General features: G+C 34.1%; 1 protein-coding gene across 1 annotated transcript; it reads left to right on the plus strand.

The window, feature by feature from the left end:
• The first annotated feature begins 516 nt into the window (after nt 1-516).
• Nucleotides 517-21,794, plus strand: LOC144847339 (lariat debranching enzyme A-like). The gene is made up of 9 exons (XM_078703636.1): nt 517-742; nt 2,357-2,471; nt 2,805-2,929; nt 3,654-3,820; nt 7,820-7,946; nt 9,500-9,597; nt 12,220-12,294; nt 15,298-15,440; nt 18,672-21,794. Exons 1-9 carry the CDS (start codon nt 661-663, stop codon nt 19,495-19,497), a joined length of 1,758 nt encoding a protein of 585 aa, XP_078559762.1. The 5' UTR covers nt 517-660; the 3' UTR covers nt 19,498-21,794.

Consider the following 21,794-nt stretch of genomic DNA (forward strand, 5'->3'; position numbering starts at 1 on the left):
TTATGGAGTCGCCGATTACCTCGCTCTGGGTATGCGCAATAGCGTGTCGGATTCCCTAACGCTGGGCAGTTGAGTGCCGGTGCCGGAATCCTAACCACGGCGTATAATTTATATTATCTAGGTGCCTACCAAAAAATTAAATGCAAATCCTGCTTTCATCAGAAGCCCTAGAGATGAGTAAAGTTGAGGCGCGTCATCAACTACTTTCAACCAATCAAGAAGCATTATTTTTATTGTAGAAAAGTTTATACCCAGTAAATAAAATATAGGGCATTCAATTCAAGCTATCAAATCATCTAGGATCCTAGATAGGTAGAGTTTCGCCTTATGCCAAAATAAGGCATTATTAATGTTTAAAAGTGTATATTTTAAGATTGTTAATAAATAATAGCTACAGCATTTTATTATAGAGGCCTATTCATTTTCCAAAATAACAAAGTAAAACGCTTAGTGCGCCACCATCGAGTGTATCCGCACGTGCGTCTGTTTGTTGTGTTTTGAATGTCTTCTACACCACCAATCATGTAGCACCTGTGAAACTGTTTTACCCTGTGACAGTTTATGTACTTGTGGGCCTAGACTTAGGAAGGCTTATTAATTTGTTGTACAGTTGTTCAACTGTACAGTATTTACTAACTGATTGTATAATAGTATATTAACATGAAGGTTGCTGTAGAGGGTTGTGCCCACGGAGAGCTCGATAAAATATACGAAACCATTCAGTACATCGAGAAGAAAGAAGGTAGGCTAGGCCTACTATCTAAGTACTATAACTAGGCTAGGCCAAGCAGGGCCTTGGCAAGGCTTATTAGAGAGTAGTTAGGCTTACTGCTGCAGCTAGCCTACATAGCCAGACTAGTTAGGACAGGTGACACTGTAGGCCTACCTAGTTAGGCCTTCTAGGCCTAGGCCTACCATTAAAATAACTAGCCTACCTAGGCCTATACTAGTACTATAGGCTAGGCTAGTAGTACTACAGTACTAGTAGACCCTCGGTCTAACCATCATTCAATAGGCCTATCTAAATAATTTGTACAGAGCACAGGATTTGTTTGTGATATTTTAGTTGATAACTAGCCTAGTTGTGCATTAAAATTTGTGCACAAAGGAAATGCATGCCATAACAATAAAACACGGTCAGCCTAATTACCGAAAACAACCGTAAACAACAATCAAAATAACAATCAAAATATGTTTACAGATTTTGTAAGTAATGTACGGTGTTATTGAGTTTGTATGCTTTTTAGTTTGTATTTTGTGAACACTACCATTTCGTAGGGTCTTCCTTGGCATTTGTGCGCACGGTCTCTCTGTCATGGTCTTAGCTTTTCAGTAGAAGGCGACATTAATAAAAATATAAAATTTGTATTTAGATTTTTAAAATTTTGTTTTCGGTTTGTTTAGAGTAGGCCTAGTTAAGCCTGGTTTCCATAAAATCGCTACACCGTTTCCATTGAAATCGCTACCCGCGCAGATGTCACCGACGCGCTTCGGGGAGGTCTCCCCGATTCATCGCAGACAAATCAGCAAAGTTCAACCATGTTCAACTTCGCCGATTTTGTCGGTGATGAATCGTATATGCGTGTACCAAAGAATGTTTAGCGCTCGCGTACTAGATCCCCGATAAATTCTAGCGTTTCCATAGAATCGCTACGCTCTGTCGGCGACAGCAGTCGGCGACACAGTGTAGCGATTTTATGGAAACCAGGCTTTAGAATAGGCCTAGTACCTATAGTAATTTAGAGATACAGAAACGGTAATTATAGAGGGTGCTATGTAAGCATGTAAATGAAATAGGTTATGTCAATGCTTCTACAAGCCAGCTGCGTGGCCGAACGGTGTAGTGTTAGACTGGGGAAACGTAACGATGCCATGAGTTCGAAACTTGTCTTTCATTTTGTCAGGTTTTGAGAAGGACTGAGGCCCAATCTTCTCAATACCATACCTTTTAGCATCCAGAGAAAAAGATACGGTACCATATCCCTGGCCACGGCGTTTAGGCTTATCTAACTAGTTAAAAATAAAATAGAAACGAGAATGGAAATATAATTATTTTTTACAGGCCTACTCTACCACTACTACACTAGTAAGTTACTAGCTAGGCCTAGCTAGTACTACTTCTAGTAGTTAGCCAACAGTACCTATAAAGAAGACTGTACAGGACTCCAGGCATGGTCATTTGTAATTTATTGATTTTCTATAGTCTCAGTTAACATGTGCAAAGCCAATATTTAGTGCAGATACAGTTTTGCAAATTGTAAATTTTGCAAGAATGTTTTACATGCACCTGTAGTCATCTGGTTACATGTCACTTTCTCTATTAATGTTGTACACAATTTTATGTTTTTTATGTTAGATATAAAGGTTGACTTACTGCTGTGTTGTGGTGATTTTCAATCTGTAAGAAATGAAGCAGACTTGCAATGTATGGCAGTGCCAGATAAATATAAAACAATGAACTCTTTTTACAAGTAAGTTTTATGAATAATTGCTTATTGTTTCTAAGAAATGTTTCTGAGAAAGAGTACATTTTTCTTTAGCTCAGACAAAAAAAAAAGAAATTAGCCTACATAGACATAATATTTCTGCAAAATGGCATAACAATTTCATTGTGTTGGTCATTATATCAGATTTGCTATGTTATTAGTATAGTATGTTAACTATACTAACTATTAATTATTAACAATACACACATAAAAACCTCTATGTAATATAAGAATTCCATCCATCAAACTACCATCCTAATTACAAAGAAAACACAAGTCTTTTTTTATTAGCAATAACATTTTAATATTTTTATATAGATATTATTCAGGTGAGAAAAAAGCTCCAATTTTAACATTGTTTATTGGCGGTAACCATGAAGCATCCAATTATTTACAGGAGTTGCCATATGGAGGATGGGTGGCACCCAATATTTATTACTTTGGTAAGTATTTAAGCAGGTAACATGGAAAAATGTCATTCTGCTAAGTAGATTGTGAACATATTTAACACAATATAATTTAGTTGTATTAGCAACCATTGCAGAATAACATTAACATTTACCCCTGTAAATGTAAGGAAAGAGAACATTCTTGCCTCATATTATTTCCAAATATTTATGTTGAATCCCTGGGAACTATATGGCCTGTTATCTTCCAAATTGTAAAGTAAAATATTTGCCTTAATATAAAGATGTATTGTCCCCCAAAAACATGAAAAATGAATAATAATTAAATCAGATTTTGAACATTTTATTTTGTAGTTTTAATATAGTTAATCACTTCCATAGAAAAAAAATGAAAAAGAATAATGTTTTCACTTATAAAATGACAAAATAAATTGTTAAATTCAACCAAAAATCCATTGGCTGCCAGCCAATTTGACCATTTTTTGCTTTAAATTACATTTTTTCAGGTAAATATATTTTTTTTAGATCCAATTTTTGGTCAAAGTGGATAACTATTATGTTACATTAAAATGAAATATTAAAAAAAAAATGTTTTTGAGAATTATTCTTCAGGGGGAGCAATACATCTTTAAATATGCACCTTTTTCAACCAAGCTTTACAATTCCCTTAAATTTTTCCTGTAACTGTAATATTTAACAAACCAACTGCCCTCACAAAACATGTTCATTTTTTAGTCTGTTCACATTTCTATCATTAAAGGGTATGCCAATGTGTTAAACTATGGTGGTCTAAGGATAGCAGGTTTATCTGGCATTTTCAAGCAAAATGACTACAAGAAGGGTCACTTTGAGCGACCTCCCTACAATCGTAGCACATCTCGTAGCGCATATCATATCAGAAATCTGGAAGTCTTCCGCTTGAAACAGGTAATTTTATTAAATTATATATACGGGCATACACCGGTTGCGTTCTTGGATGGGGACCATTTGGGAATAATCGCATTGGGTGCTGTATAGACGGGAGAGTGATGATATAATGATAAGGGAATCCGACTAGCATTTCAGCATGGGTTCCATACTGATTGTATCTTGTCATTGACTCATTCCTTCAGATAGGATGTAAAGCAGTTGGTCCCATGTACATATTATAGTGTATGTTAAAGAACTTTGTACAATATTCGAAAATAGTAGGGGATCGTCTCCCGGTGTGCTGATCTAAGTAGGCGCTGCACTGCTCGGTCCCGTGGGTCAGTAGGCCTACAGTAATCCAAAATTTCCAGTTAAGTTTGAAGAAAATAATAAATAATTTTACATTTAAAATTACTGCTACAGTTCTATTGTATACATTATACTATTTTATGCTATTCAACTGGTTAAATCTATCATGGAACGACAGTAACACTAACTTAATGTAAACTGCCATAATTACGCTTCTCTCTCTTCCATTTGACGTATCCAAATATATCTGAAATGATATAGATAAGTAAATCAAGTAATGTTATTATGATATAAATTACTATAAAATACATGTTAATAATAGACTACAATGTTAAATTTAATTATTTATTTATTCTACCTACCAGAAACAAGTTAAATATTGAAATATTATTAAACTAGCCTTCGTGAAAACGTGTCAACAACAACGCGCCCCGTAGTTGGCACGAACTGACTATTTGGTGGTTTTTTACTAAATAGATTGCACAAAACGAACAAATATATCCAAAAATATCTAAATAGCATTGAACATGATGTCAGCATGTAGTTGATAACATTTTTTTATTATAAAAACCTTCCGTCTGTTCAGGCTTAGATTAGTATGACCGTCACAAAAAGTTATATACATCCCAACGTATGCAGTGCCCTACCACATGGAAAAGATTACAAACTGCGGCGGGTGCTGTATATACCGGAGAGTGATGGTGTAATGATAATATCGGACTAGCATGTGGTAGGGCAAGCTAACTGTAGTGTAAGGCTAAATGCTTTAATCCCGTTGCCTCGTCCTTTGGATGAGACATAAAGGTCCTGTGTGCCTAATACAAATTTCCTCAGTTTCCAGTTAAGCTTGAGGACAAATATAAATTTTAAAAAAAATTTTCTTTGATATAATCCAAGTTTAAGGATGCACACAATATGGCCTTTTATAAAATTGCTGACTATAACAAACACGCAGGGTTGGTTTAAATTGTTGATATTTTTGTATCCCAGATGATTTATCTTTGCTGAAAGTTTAATAATTAGTTTGTAAATAAACAGGATGTCTAATGTAATAGTAAAACTGATGGATTAGTTTATTGATAAATGTTATATCAATGTTATGATAAAGAATTATGTAAACCTCCATGACCTAGCAGAAAAGTTTAAAGGACATTATTGACGTAATATGAACAATTTATTTTATTTTAAAGCTAAATAAAGATGAAATGTATTATAAATACCTGCTCAATGTATAAACATCCTGCTCTTATTAAGGACAATGATGTCATAATATAGACAGGCAGAATTTAAAAATGTTGCCATATTGGATTCGGACCCGAGATCTCTCATTTACTAACAAACTACTGTAGACCACAGAGTACATTATATGTATACTTGTTTGTCATTGGGCATGACTGTCCTGCTGTTAAATTCATAGGGCAACGTGTGTACAGTATATATAGTTAAAATGATAAATTTAATTCTACAGTTTGTGTGGGTATATAGTAGTAGGTTATTATTGTGAGGGCGTGTGGCGCAGTGTGTTGGACGTTGGACTACTGATCGTGAGACCGAGGTTCGAATCCAACTCTCGCCGCATTGCTTGTATCCGTAGGCAAGATACTTTACTTACGTTTGCCTCTCTCCACCCAGGTGTATAAATGGGTACCCGGTTAGATCAAGACAAAACTTTGCCCTGATTACTAGCTGCATTATGGAAGCATGTTTCCATACGTGTTTGATAAAAAAAAATGACTGGGGTAATAATGTTCAGCGCATTGAGAGCTTGCTTATATGCGCTATATAAGAATGAACTATTATTATTATTATTACCTCCGCCAAGGAGGTTATGTTTTCACCCCTGTATGTTTGTGTGTGTGTGTGTGTTTGTGTGTCTGTGAACAGCCTGGAGGCCACAGTTTTTATCCGATCCTCACCAAATTTGGCAACAATGATCTATGCCCCAAAAGCTCGGACGAGTTCGAATTTGAGGGGAAAAGGTCATAGGTCAAGGTCACAACTAACAAAAAACTATTTTACTGCCTAGAGACCACAGTTTTTATCCGATTCTCACCAAACTTAGCCACAATGATCAATGACACATTATATAATTGTGGTTAAATTTTGAAGGGTCAGGGTCAAAGATCAAGGTCCACAAAAAATAAAAAATAATAAAAAAAAAAACCTCAGTGGGACTTGAACCAGCGATCTCAACTGTGAGAGGCTGGATACATAACCATTACACCACACTGTCATCCACAACCTTGTAGTGTGCAGTTAACATATTTACACTTAGAACTAATAAAAAAAAATGTTAAAAAAAAATATTCAGGGGGCATTTTATGTAGGGAATTTTACAGTAGGCGGAGGTTTGTACTCTCGGAGTACCCTCTAGTTATTATTATTATTGATGATATTGGCTTCATGCTGCTCTTGAATCTTCCTGATGCTCTGTCTACACTATCAAACTAATTTGACCAAAAAAGTGTGATGTTCCCAAATATGGTAGTGATATGACATCAATCATGTCCATATATGGGCACATCACATTTGATAGTGTAGACAGAGCTTAAGATCTACCATTTATGTGTATTGTTTTGTTATTTTTTCCTGAATAAATAATAATTTGAAAAAATCTGGAATTTTTGCTGGAAAGTAACCATTCCTGTACAGTAGTCTAAGATAACATTTCAACCATAACCATCACCCAGGGACCACTTATATGATGCAAAACATGTTACCATGGCAACACGTTGCTTAGCTGAGTGAACACAAGCAGTTAAAACGATGTCCATGATCAATCAATCTGCATACATTAGTATTATCATTGATTATTAAGAGTTAATGTTGACACAAGACATTCAAATTATGTATCATTTTATTTTATTTTAATTGATGAAAAGTCATAGAATTCAGCATTGACTAGTGAAACATTAATGCATGCCTCCAAGACGATGATGAATTTCAAGAAGTATTGTTAGCAGAAACGGAGTACTAAAAAATACGGTATAAAAAATACCGTATTTTTATACCGTATTTTGAGCAGTTGCAGCAGAAACAGGCCCTTTCTTGAACTACAGTTACTTGATATCTATACCTGACTCATTGTAGTAACGGATATATAAAGTTATAAACGCAGTAACATTTTCTATTTTGTTAATGGTGGTCTCTGCTTAAAGTCTATTTCTAGACTTATTTTGACCACCATCCACCATGTATATACTTAATGATTTCTAAAAAAATATATGTATTATTTGTGGAAAATCAATAAAAAACAAACAACAACAACAACATCTCCCAATTACAAATAATCTTATTTTACCAGCTTTTATTTATTTACCATCTTTAAAGAGGATACCCAATGCAGGTTCCTCATTAAAAGAACTGATTTTAAGAATCAAGAACTATTTATTTGATAAAAAAATTAATAAAACAAATATCATCAGTTTAAAAATGAGAAAGGAGGTCTTATAACAATAATTATATACCCAAACAGTCAAAAAGTACAGGGTATTTTATTTCCTGTGGGCAAGACAAGTCTGGCATTAACCAAAAAAAATTCTTGTCTGTATCAATGGTAAAGTTTGCCTCTTTATAAATTACAAACTTACAATACATATTTTTTTAAATAATGAAACTATACATAATCTGCTTATAATAATAATATTTTCTTTCTAGTTCTCTGTATCATTCTTAAACAATTAACATTTTATTTTTTTATAATTACAGCTAAATAAATCACCAGATATTATTCTTTCTCACGACTGGCCAAGGGGAGTTTATCACCATGGTAACAAAAACAAAATTTTCCGTTTTAAACCATTTATGAAGGAGGAGATTGAGACAACAACATTAGGTAATCTGTAAAAGCAAATTTATTTTCTTACATTTTATGTTGTGTTTATTCTATTGGGCATGGGTTCAAGGCCGATTTGCTTGGTGGTGGAACAAGTCTTCTCGGATAAGGACTATAAACCGTAGGTCCAATGTACATAGTTTGTCCATGTTCACTTTAAAGAACCTAGTTCATCATTCGAGATGAGTAGGTTATCCCGGTGAACTGATTCACAAAATATGATGGTAGGATTAATTTAATTGGTAATCCTTGGCCATGTACCTAAAGACATTAAATAAATATATTCTTAATGTTTAACTTGATCAAGACACAACTTTGCGCTGATTACTAGCTGCATATATGGGAGTATGTTTCCATAGGTGTTTGATCAGGAAATGACTGGGGTAATAATGTTCATCGCATTGAGAGCTTGCTTATATGCGCTATATAAGAATGAACTATTATTATTATTATTAACTTGGGATATAATTAATTAAAGTAATCAAATAAGCACAAGCCTACATTGTGCTGCACACTGAAACAAAACACCCTGGGTTCAAGTTGAGGGATATTGTATATTGGTGTTCAGATGGGCTATAGTTTGTAATATTAGCAATTTATTTATTGCAATAGTAAACATTGAATACAGATTGAAGTTGAACAGAGAAAAGCCCTATAAAAAATGGAAATTTAGAAAACCAGTCTTCCCAGCTGCCTACACTGGCCTAATCAGTTTCTCATTACTAATACTACCTACATTAAATGTAGATATGCGCCCTCTATAAATGGTTGGAAATAACCAATCAGGTGGCATGCATTTAAATAATGTGGAATATATTTATTTAATGGAAAATATTAAACTATCGATTTCTAAATGTTGTTGACACTCTAGATCTGTGCTGAATATTGCCGACTTTATCAATTCATTAACAATTTCATGTCTGAAAGTGTATAGACAAGCTTAACTTCAATCTTCACTTGGATTTAGCTCTAGTGTGTATAATATATAAGCTAGAATTTTGTCTTTAAAGTTTCTACCATGAACTGGCCTACTTTACATGTATTCTTACAAACAATTTGCAGCAATATTACATTTTAATAGTAGAGAATGTTATATATATATAGTTTGACCGGTTTTTTTTTTCCTACCTATACCTCCATAAAAAAACTAATATCATTTTGTTTTATCATGTTGATTTTTACTACTTTGGTCTTTTAAAATAATGTTTATACATATATTTATTGATTAATTTCCAGTCACTTTGGAGAGTGGGAAACCTGCCAATAACAGAATGGATTAAAAATATTAAATAATAAAGTATTTTAAAATAATATGAAAACAATATCACAGATGTTATTACATACTCTATACTGTTTAATTTCTAGAACATGCATTGGAGTTCTGTTCCATATTTTTGTGCCTATAGATACAACAATGGAACATTGTAGTCTTTCATTTCTGTCTGGTTTTATGTGGTTTTAAACTACATTGAAACCCATCCTCTGGGTATCTTTATATTTTCATCTAATTTACTATGTAATTTTACACTTTCAATTATTTATTATGTTCTTAGGAAGCCCTCCTTCTGAAGAGTTACTCCACTTCTTACAACCTGAGTATTGGTTTTCAGCTCATTTGCATATCAAATTTCCTGCTATAGTTCGACATCAGGTATTCATTTTATTTCTGATTTCTTAATACTCGTTTGAATAAATGTATTATTACAATTAATTTCCTCCTCATCTTTATCGTTTGTAAATTAATTAATTCATTTTCAGTATATCCCCGGGCGATTTAAAATTGCCTGTTAATAAAATATGTAAAAGTATCTCTTTGAAGTTTCCACTTTGTTAATTAATATACCGAAAGATGAAGGTGTATCATTTTGACATTTTGAATTCTGTACTGCCGCACCACATCAAGGGTGTTAAAGAGTTGCTACCAAATCAAATTTGAACAATACCATGAAAGCCCCAGTAGTCTAATGGTTAGGATGTATGCATATCATGTAGGTTTCAAGTATGTATCTTTAGTTAGGGTGGCTTTTTCTCATTCTCTTTATCGTTTTAAAATTAATTAAATGAACATTTTTAAAATAAATGTTCATGAATCTTATTCTGTGCATTTTTAATATAATATAATATATCATGTAATATAGTCAACTCTCCCAATACCGGAATACCTTTGGGCTGGTCAAATATGTCTGGTTTTCCAGAAAGTCTGGTATTTGGAATGTGTTTTTAATGGTAAAAATGAATTTGGGACTGTTTAGACTTGGTATTGGAAGAGTTTCCGGTTTTCAGAGAGTGCGGTATTTGGAGAGTTGACTGTATTAGGTAGTTTATTTATTCAGGCTGGCAACGTTATTTGTGTAAGATTTTATAAAGATTATTCAAAAACTATTAATGATGTATACATGTTATATAAAAAAGAGTTCTAATTTACTAAAAAGGTTCAAGTTAAGCAATTTACTAAAAGGTTTTAAATTTAGCATACAGTAAATTGTTCATATTCACTATTATATAACATAGACATTATTGGCTTTGTTTGATTCCCATGTTTGTTTTTAATTGAATAGAATGCATGGATGTAGCAAATTACGTTTAATTAGGCAGTTTTTAGACAGATCAAGGATTTTAAGAAATATCACTGGCCTGAGGTGCTCTAGGCTTCTGCTCTTGGCCTCTCTTGATAGTACACAAAGTTTTAATAGATCATGGAAATCACTGGCCTGAGGTGCTCTAGCCATCTGATCTTAGCCTCTCTTGTATGGCCTGAGGTGTTCTATGCATCTGCTCTTGGCCTCTTTTGATAGTACACAAAGTTTTAATAGGATCATTGGAATCACTGGCCTGAGGTGCACTAGGCATCTGCTTTTGGCCTCTCTTGATAGTCCATAAAGTGTTTTCTAGGATCATGGGAATCCCTGGCCTGAGGTGCTCTAGGCATCTGCTCTTTGCCTCTCAAAGATAGCCCACAAAGTGTTTGCTAGGATCATGGGAATCCCTGGCCTGAGGTGTTCTATGCATCTGCTTTTGGCCAATCTTGATAGTACACAAAGTTTTAATAGGATCATGGGAATCACTAGCCTGAGGTGCTCTATGCATCTGCTCTTGGCCTCTCTTGATAGTACACAAAGTGTTTGCTAGGATCATGGGAATCCCTGGCCTGAGGTGCTCTAGGCATCTGCTCTTGGCCTCTCAAAGATAGCCCACAAAGTGTTTTCTAGGATCATGGGAATCCCTAGACTGAGGTGCTCTATGCATCTGCTCTTGGCCTCTCTTGATAGTCTACAAAGTGTTTGCTAGGATCATGGGAATCCCTGGCCTGAGGTGTTCTATGCATCTGCTCTTGGCCTCTCTTGATAGCCCACAAATTGTTTGCTAGGAGGATCATGGGAATCCCTAGACTGAGGTGCTCTATGCATATGCTCTTGGCTGCTCTTGATTGTCCACAAAGTGTTTGCTAGGATCATGGGAATCACTAGCCTGAGGTGCTCTAGGCTTCTGCTCTTGGCCGCTCGTGATAGTACACAAAGTTTTAATAGGATCATGGGAATCCCTGGCCTGAGGTGCACTAGGCTTCTGCTCTTGGCTGCTCTTGATTGTCCACAAAGTGTTTGCTAGGTTCATGGGAATCACTAGCCCGAGGTGCTCTAGGCTTCTGCTCTTGGCCGCTCGTGATAGTACACAAAGTTTTAATAGGATCATGGGAATCCCTGGCCTGAGGTGCTCTATGCATCTGCTCTTGGCCTCTCTTGATAGTACACAAAGTGTTTGCTAGGATCATGGGAATCCCTGGCCTGAGGTGCTCTATGCATCTGCTCTTGGCCTCTCTTGATAGTACACAAAGTGTTTGCTAGGATCATGGGAATCCCTGGCCTGAGGTGTTCTATGCATCTGCTCTTGGCCTCTCTTGATAGTACACAAAGTGTTTGCTAGGATCATGGGAATCCCTGGCCTGAGATGCTCTATGCATCTGCTCTTGGCCTCTCTTGATAGTACACAAAGTGTTTGCTAGGATCATTGGAATCACTGGCCTGAGGTGTTCTATGCATCTGCTCTTGGCCTCTCTTGATAGTACACAAAGTGTTTGCTAGGATCATGGGAATCCCTGGCCTGAGGTGTTCTATGCATCTGCTTTTGGCCGCTCTTGATAGATACACTTTAGAATCCTCTTCATTGCAAAGTTCGTCAGTAAAAGTGCAGTTAGAAATAGCATTCCATTTGTTGGAGTAGCCTTGTACTGTGTTTTATTGTTAATCATTTTGTATTTTCCATTTTTTTTTTTCAGAACAGTGATGGAAAAGAAAAGAAGACAAAATTTCTTGCCTTAGACAAATGTTTACCAAGACGTCAATTCCTTCAGGTCTCATTTCATTTGTTTTGTAACAGTCATAAAAAGATGATTTTCATGATTATGATGAAAATCATGTTTATGAAGAAAATTACTGACAATAGAGTAGATAGTGATTGATTAACAATGATAGTGGTGATGACAATCACTTGCCTAATAATCAACTAATATACAACTAATGAATGTTTATGAGTGGAATGGTACAAATAATTTAATGAGATGAAAACCCGGATGAAAATGAAATTTCATCTTTCTCCTTATGAAAGTATTTGTACCATGAATAAAAAAACATTCATTATTTGTTTCATGTTACATCTAATCAGATTCTTGTCATTTCATTCTGATTGAAGGAAAGGTACATTAAGATTGACCTAGGCCTAGAATATCGTTTTTTTTTTATAACATCTAAAGAAGGTGTTTATAGGATTTATAACCTTCTTTGAAGTCCTTACTTGGAGTTATATTCACATTATTTTCAGCTTAGTCCATGTATTAAATTTCTTGCACCAAATTCTTTGTGTACAATTCTCCATTCTTGTGTAAAATTTTCCATTCTATCCATACATTTTCTTAGTTTGGCTTTCTACATCCACCAAAGTTTTACCTGAAGCTTTTGAAAAGGCCTCTAGCCTACTGACCACATATTTTTTGTGTGCGTTTTTTTAGTCTACATCATCATGTAATTTTTATCGTCATTCAACAAAGAAAAATTTCAACGAAGGCGCCATTGTTGTTTGTGATGTGGTCAAGGCCGTGTCGATTGTCGATTGCTTCCAGCACATTGAATATAACACCTGTGAGAGTGGAATAGTGCACTTATTTAATATCATGTGACTTACAATCTTCCGTTTAAATGACAGGAATCTATTTAGGTATTACTGTATAAAAATATAAAACAAAAAAAAAACACCATAAATATAAATGTTAAATTCCATATGAAAAATAGTTCATTCAAATAGAATTTTTAGTAATTATTATTCACATACTTGATTACATGAAGAGAGGCCATAAATGACAATTAGAAGAATGATGGAAATAAAAGATATAGATAGAGTATCCTCAAGGACAAAATCAACTCTCTTTACTAGTTACTAAATTAAGAACATACACTTGAGATTTAGAGCATACATTATATTCATTACAGCAAAGTTTCTATATTTACAATTTATACATATTTTAAAACAATATCTGTATGGGTAAATGTAAATATATATTGCCATGACAAATTAACATTTATGCTTTATTTTGTTTTTACTATAAAATTTGGTCTACTAATACACTACATTCATTATATTATTTATTCATTGTGTCCTTGCTATTTGAAAAGATTGGGGTACATTTCACATTAAAGTTTGTATAAAAATGTTGAGATGGTGTACTATGAATAATACACTCAAAAACTAGCCCGTAGAACGGATCTACTCGTAATAAATTGCATTATATAATGCCTAAATTAATTCCTGCCATTTGATTGGTCGATTCAGAGTCACATGCAATAGTATATAGATATTGCCTGCTTAGAGGTAAAATATAAGATTTGACATCCCCAAGGGAATGATATTTTGTTCTAGAGAAATATATTCCCTCGAACAAAATATCATTCCCAGAGGGATGTAAAATCTTATATTTTACGGATATAAATGGTGATATCTGTTATATTGTATAGCTAACAACAAGTTGAATATCTACTGGGTCGGGTAGCTAGGCCTCCTTTATGTAATAAGCCTGCCTAGTTACCTCCGCCAAGGAGGTTATGTTTTCACCCCTGTATGTTTGTGTGTGTGTGTCTGTCTGTGAACAGCCTGGAGGCCACAGTTTTTCTCCGATTCTCACCAAATTTGCCAACAATGATCTATGCCCCAAAAGCTCGGACGAGTTCGAATTTGAGGGGAAAAGGTCATAAGTCAAGGTCACAACTAACAAAAAACTATTTTACTGCCTAGAGACCACAGTTTTTATCCGATTCTCACCAAACTTAGCCACAATGACAATGACACACCATATAATTGTGGTTAAATTTTGAAGGGTCAGGGTCAAAGATCAAGGTCCACAAAAAACAAAAAAAAAACAATAAAAAAACAATAAAAAAACTATTTAATGATCGTGTAATGATACTTTTTTTCAATTTTGTTATTTACTAAAAAAAATATTCTCGCTTACAAACAAAAACTCTGTGTGGAATCCAATAGCAGCATCGTCTGTTGTTCTAACGGTAACAGTGACTTACACGATGCAATCTGTCCTTCATAACAACAAGATCAGAACAATGGCAATGACAAGAATCTATTTAGATATTATATAAAACAAATAATTTCATTCGGTGAAATATTATATCATATTTGCACCTCATGAAATTATTTGTACCATCGCATTCATAAACATTAAAAAATCATTATTTGTATAATAATTAATAATGAAACGAAATGAATATCAATTTGAAAACTTCTATCGAAGTGTGATCTATTTATGTCTTGTGATTAGTCACTGAAGGATAAACTTGTCATGTTTGTATTATTTGTTAGTAGAAGTGCAGATTAGTGATGTATTACTTCCCTCCAGCAATCTCTTATACAAGATTTATATATTTTCTTTGGATATTGTTTCCTAAAAAAGAAATTTATTTAAAGAATGTTTGATGTGTAAATGTAAACTTGCTTTCTTATTTGAAAAAATTGTCTCCTGGCATGCAATTTATGCTTTATGACAGTCCATACTGCATACAGTTGGCACTGTCATGATCTGCTGTGGGAATTAAAATTAAGTCTATTTCGTGCCTAGCTTACCTGGATAAACCGACAATAGCCCTTCTCCTCCAAGAGCGAGATAGACATTTTCATTGAACACTCCTCTCCACAAATGGTATAGTGCATGACTGAAATTAATATTTGCCTATGTGGCATTGTTCTACTGAGTCTATTCTGAGATATGAAATAACAAATAAACATTTTATTATAATGTTTTAAGAAACAGGCTAAAATGTGAAATAATGTGACTGTTTTTTTTTACTTTTTTTAGATATTGGACATACCTTGCAAGGAAGATGAGCCATATACACTCTGTTACGATGTGGAATGGTTAGCTATCTTACAACTAACTAATGGCCTGTTGACCGCATCACCAAATCAGGTACATATGCCAGCTAAGGGATACAACGCAAAGTAAGTGATCACCTTGATAAACCAGTTAAAAACAATAGATTTTATAACGAATTCGATCCAACTCAGCCCTAAACCGTCTCGGCCAAGTCAAATCGGCCCCTAGTCAAGTCGGCCCCTAGTCAATTCGGCCCCAAGTCAACTCGGCCCCACGTCAACTCGGCCTTAAATTAACTCGGCCTCAACTCGGTCTCACATCAACTTGGCCAAAAACTAATCACCATTAAATGGAACGCAAAAAGCGAAGTGCATTGATAAAAGAATAAAATTTTAAATACATTATATAGTTTTTATTAACATTTTTATTTTACTGTAATAATCTAATAATATCTATCTAGGCTAGGCCTACATCTAAGAATATTTCGATTCATTCTGTGAACATCAAAATATATACCTAACAAAAACATACTGTGAGACTAACATTACAACTAATAATGTTATTATATATAAATACTAGGCTAGGGGGCTACCTATCAATAAAAAACGACCGAGTGTGTTATAATTTATATTGAAATTTCCGTTTTATTTTTCTAGGCCTATGTGTAGGCCTAACCTTACTTATCCTGCCATTATAATATTAACTATTTGCACTTTTTGCGTTTCATACTTTAATGGGGCCTAGTTGATTGATTAGTTTTTGGCCAAGTTGACTTGAGGCCGACTTGACTTGGGGCCGAGTTGATTTTGCGCTACTCCATTATTGACTTATTGTTTGACATCTGTAGTGTGCGGGAGCCGTCTTTTATTGTTTTCCTCCGCATATAAAATTGAAAATAAAAAATGCTGCCGCTTCGAATGTTTTAGACTTTTCGTTAAAAGTAGGTGTGTTATACAGGATTTTTTTACTGATTTTGTTGTTTTCTTGTGTAGGCTTTGTATTTATCAATCTTCAAATTGTAGAGAATCATTACATGAAATAAAAAATAAATTTTTCTAGGAGAAATATCTTTTGATATTTAGAATAGAGTGAACAATAACAAGCATTGTAACTCACACTTGATAAGAAGTATGTGTAATTTCAATCTGTCGCCCTGTTTCAAAGATTTTCTTTTAGTTAGAATTTTGCATTAATATGATGTTTTATAGTCTAGAATATATATGCTAAAATCAGTATATGTAGGTCAACGTGTCGATTCAGTTGTACCCTGTCCATGAAGGCATTGCCATTGTTTTGTTTTCATGTTATATGAAGCTGTTATGTCAATAATACAGCACTTAATGTTGTACTAAATGCCATTTAGGTATCAAATAATGTAGACAGTATTTGTGTTGCTTGCTAAGACAACTATGTCAAGTCTTTTAACTTTTGTCTTTTCAACAGTAATCTGCACTTCTACATATATTTGTCATAGGTTTTTATAATAAATCGATCATTAATTTAATTTTCAATTTGTAAGAATTGAAAAACTAAAAACAAAATTTTGTACCAAATCCAAATATGTAGTATATTGTACATACTTGTGTAAAAATACATAAACAAAACCAATTAGTTTTTTTTTTTATACGGCCATACTACATTGAAACACTGGTTCCCATCAGGTCACCAAAGTTGGCAACGTTGGGCCCGGTTGCTTTCTGGATGGGAGAACGTCTGGGAATCGCGTTGGGTGCTGTATATATTAGAGAGTGATGATATCGGACTAACATGTGTTAGGCATGGGTTCGAGCCATACTGATTGCATCCTTAGGCAAGATGCTTTACTGTCATTACCTCGTCCTTCAGATTGGATTTTTAGCCATTGGTCCCATGTACATATAGTGCATGTTAAAGAACATGGTACATATACTATTTAAAAAGAGTAGGAGATCGTCTCCTGGTGTGCTGTTCTGCGTAGGCGCTGCACTGCTGGCTGCCGTGGCTCCGTGGAGGGCCTGATACAAATTTCCTCAGTTTCCAGTTAAGCTTGAGGACCAGAATAAATAAATTTATATTTACATTTATGTTTGCCTCAAAATGATACATGAAATTATGTATTAATACTGTACATGGATGAGGAACAAGAAAAAAAAAAAAAAAAAAACACACAACCAACAGACAGGATTCCCAAAAAGCGCACCTAATTAAATCACTATCTAGTAGATCTCCTAATGCACTGATTGGAGAAAAAAAAAATATTTAGAATTTAAAAATATTTAAATGTTCTCATTTTCTGTATTGCCATATTAGCATAAATGTTATGATGAAATCTGAAATTACTGAATGTGCAGTAATCACATATTGATCCTTTGTTAATGTTTGTATTTAGCCGACAATTCAAGATGACAGTATGTAAATGTTTAATAGTAAATAAAAATACAGTTGAAATGTCAAATCACTAAAATATCCTATCAAAGACTAATCCTGTAGTTTTATTGTTTAAGGCAGCAAAAAGGTAAAACAAATCAACATCTTTTTAACGATTTTATATTTTGAAACATTGAGACCATCAATAAAAGACAGACAGTATAATTCGTCTGTGTTTTCTGTTCTGACAATTTCATTTGTAAACAGAACAGTTTTTAACAGAATGTGAATAAGCATGACTGTAGTTTTTATGTTATCTGTGAAAGCACTCGTTCACACAGATAGTCTTTTCGATTTGCACGCCCATTATGTAGTCTGATACCCTATGATGTTATTTATCTGATTTAAGTATGTGCCACTGGCATGTCCACTGCTAAATTTGAGAGTTTTCAGTGGCATTTTTCTGTTCGCTCTCTGACTTAGTACGAGTGGACATATGACATCATAGCATTGCAAATGTTTATCAACATCATGGCCGGGAATGATCTTGCAATGATTTTCTGGGGATATACAGTAGTAAAATGCATTTCAGTGGTTATTTTAAATAAACATTTTAATAATACAGGTTAGGGCCTAGATCCTAACACCAATCTTTACTTAAGGAATTTAGGATATAGACCAAGTTACAAACACTATGCCTATGCTAACACCGGCCCAGTGGAATAGCACCACGCACACTAGATTACAATGGTCATTACATCATTCGTTCACTGGCTTGTCAACATGACTATCCACTTCAATCAAAATGTTCGTAATATGAACATGCACTACATACAGGTATATTATACCTGTGGACATGTACGTACATATGCACTTTCATTCAAATCGAAAAGTCCCTATCCATGAATTGAAGAATTCAGCTTTCAGCTGTTGTTGTATTTGACCTTTGGTGAGGAGCTTGGATATTCATAATCTGGTTATCCTTATGTTTTATTAATATTTTGTTTTAGGTATGATTATAGTGTAACTGAAGATCAGATTGAGGCTGCCAGAAAGGCAATGGGAGACAGTGTACAAGTACCGGACAATTTTACAAAAACGGCGTCTGCATATAACCCAGGGAACTCTAAGGGTAGAGCACAACAACCAAGTGCATGCGTGAATCCACAAACCACAGAATTCTGCGCTAATCTTGGTCTTACAGATCCATTTTATCTCATAGATGGAGACGCTAATTCAATGCCTGATGATAATGTTGCAGAGATTTCAATCAATGATGACTTTATTGATGATACGATTTTAGAGACATCTGTAAATCCTGATGAAATCTCTTTAGAAGAAGAAGATGATGACGATGAGGATGATGACGATGAGGATGATGACGATGAAGATGATGACGATGATGATGATGAAGATAATGAAGTTAAAGAAGAGGTAATAGAAGAGAAGAAAATTTTATTTTTGGAAGATGAGTTTAAAGATGAAGAGGAAGAGATATTAGCAGCAATTAAAAAAAGAGATGACTCAAAATCCTGTAAACATCCACTGTTATTGGATTCGAGTAGTGATGTTATCTTGCATAGCGAGGTTGATAGTGACATTGGAAACACAACAGATACTGGAAAAACCTCTGCTGATACAGACACTGATCATTCTACGTCGTCTTCTCTTGAAAAATTTAAAAGACGCAATGAAAGCATATATTCATCACAAGAGGAGGATACAGACCATACTGACTCGCACACAGAGACAAGTTCAAGTTCAACAAGTCCAGGAGCAAAGAAATTCAAACGTCGTAATGTTAGTATGTATGAAAACAAAGATGAAGATATGTGAAATGTGTGGCCTTACAGGTAGAACACATCATGTTGTAAGGAGGTACTCAAACCCAGTATAATGTTAGCAGGTGCTGAAATAAAAACAAAATGATTTTTTTAGAGGTGGGGATTTGTGTACATATATGAAAGTTGTTCTAGATAAAGATTTGACATTAACCAGTTTAATGAATTGGTAGAAGTTTTAATTAGCAAAGGGCACAATTATGCAATCCTACACTGAAGCCAATGAAAATGCCAAGGGTAATGTCTTAATGATGGTGTCATCGATGTCTTTAATTGTGTCATTGATGTCGTTGATGGTGTCATCGATGTCGTTGATGGTGTCAATGTATTTGATGGTGTTATCGATGTCGTTGATGTTGTCATCGATGTCTTTAATTGTGTCATTGATGTTGTTGATGGTGTCAATGTATTTGATGTTGTCATCGATGTCGTTGATGGTGTCAATGTATTTGATGGTGTCATTAATGTCTTTGATGGTGCCATCGATGTCTTTAATGGCGTCATCGATGTCTTTGATGGTGGTTTCATCGATGTCTTTGATGGTGCCATCGATGTCTTTGATGGTGCCATCGATGTCTTTGATGGTGGTTTCATCGATGTCTTTGATGGTGTCATCGATGTCTTTGATGGTGTCATCAATGTCTTTGATGGCGTCATTAATGTCTTTGATGGCGTCATCGATGTCTTTGATGGCGTCATCGATGTCTTTGATGGTGGTTTCATCGATGTCTTTGATGGCGTCTTTGATGGTGTCATTAATGTCTTTGATGGTGCCATCGATGTCTTTGATGGTGGTTTCATCGATGTCTTTGATGGTGTTATCGATGTCTTAATAATGCTGTCATGTATTTGAGAAAAGCTTTCGGTACACCAAATCAGTTTATGTAAGCTTTTGAAAAGAAAGGTGGACACTAGAAAATGTAAACACTGTATAATTATGAAAAATACATTTTTATCATTGCATCTAGATATAGACAACCCCTCGTGAACATAATGGTAAATATCTTCTTTTATAAATTTGATTGTAAAAAGAAATTGTTATTTATTTAATATGTATCTTATGGACTTCATAATAATTAATTTTAAAAGACATGCTCATGATATTTTAAATATTATTTTATGTATTTCTCTATTAACACATTTTAAAGTTTACTAATCCACTGGTGACTGACTAAAAAGTTGTTTAAAGAAAACTTCAATTTTATTCAGAAATGCCTCCATAAATGGAGAGAAGAACCTACGAAAGTTACAATAAAAGAACAATACAGTGCATAATATTATCAAAAACAATTTTTTAAAATCGAAAGTAAAAAACTAAGATCGTGAATATGATCGCTATTTTTAAGTGTGGAGGCAAAATAACCTTTCTCAATGAATATACTAATAGTTGTAACTTTAACACTGATACCTGTGTAAAATACCTCATCTTGGTTAATTTGCATATATTAAATTGGTTTGGTATCTAAATTTCACATTTTTATTTAAATGATATTTACGTTGTTCATAAATAAAACATCAGCCGAATTTGATCCCAGCTATACTGCTTCAATAAAAAATCTGATCTTGTTAGAGCAATTAAGTGTTTAAATGCCGAGCAGGTTGAATTAGATTCACTCTGCTTCTTATCTTAACACAAACCTACTAAATAGAACATATTTACACGTATTAACATTTTGCTTTGTTTCGTGGATTCGATGAGATTACGTCGTTTTTATTATTCCTGTTTATAAAGGTTTTATGATATGTATTATTACATTTTACAACCAAATGCCGTCAAGTATTAATTTATTTCTAAATGTTTATTTTAATAAATGTTATCGCGTTTATTTTACATGAATCGGATTGTACCTTATTAAAATCTAAATCCCAAGCCCTCCCCACCCTCCCAGTTGTAAAAGTACGGTAAATATTATTATTACGTAATTTATTGCAATAACGGTCCTATTAACAATCATTATTATTTCAAAGCATTTAATTCATGAACACAGCTTGATTTATTTCGGTAAACGTTTTTATTTCAACATTTACATTGACACTATCCGTATAAATGAAGTGACAAACAAAGTCATCCCGCTAAAATGTAATCGTGCGCATATGTTGACATCGGTACCACATGATACCATAGGCGTATCTAGATTTCACAAATTACAATGCAAAGGATATAACATTAGATTATGTTCAGTAGTTAAGTTTTAAGCCCTTCTTTTTGTCAGAGGTTGATTTTGATATTTTATTACTCTGTAAAATATTGATTTTCACAAGTATTTATGCAATAAAGTGTCGATTTTATTA

The sequence above is a fragment of the Antedon bifida genome, chromosome 1 (genome assembly GCF_963402885.1).
Source record: "Antedon bifida chromosome 1, ecAntBifi1.1, whole genome shotgun sequence".
NCBI lineage: Eukaryota > Metazoa > Echinodermata > Crinoidea > Comatulida > Antedonidae > Antedon > Antedon bifida.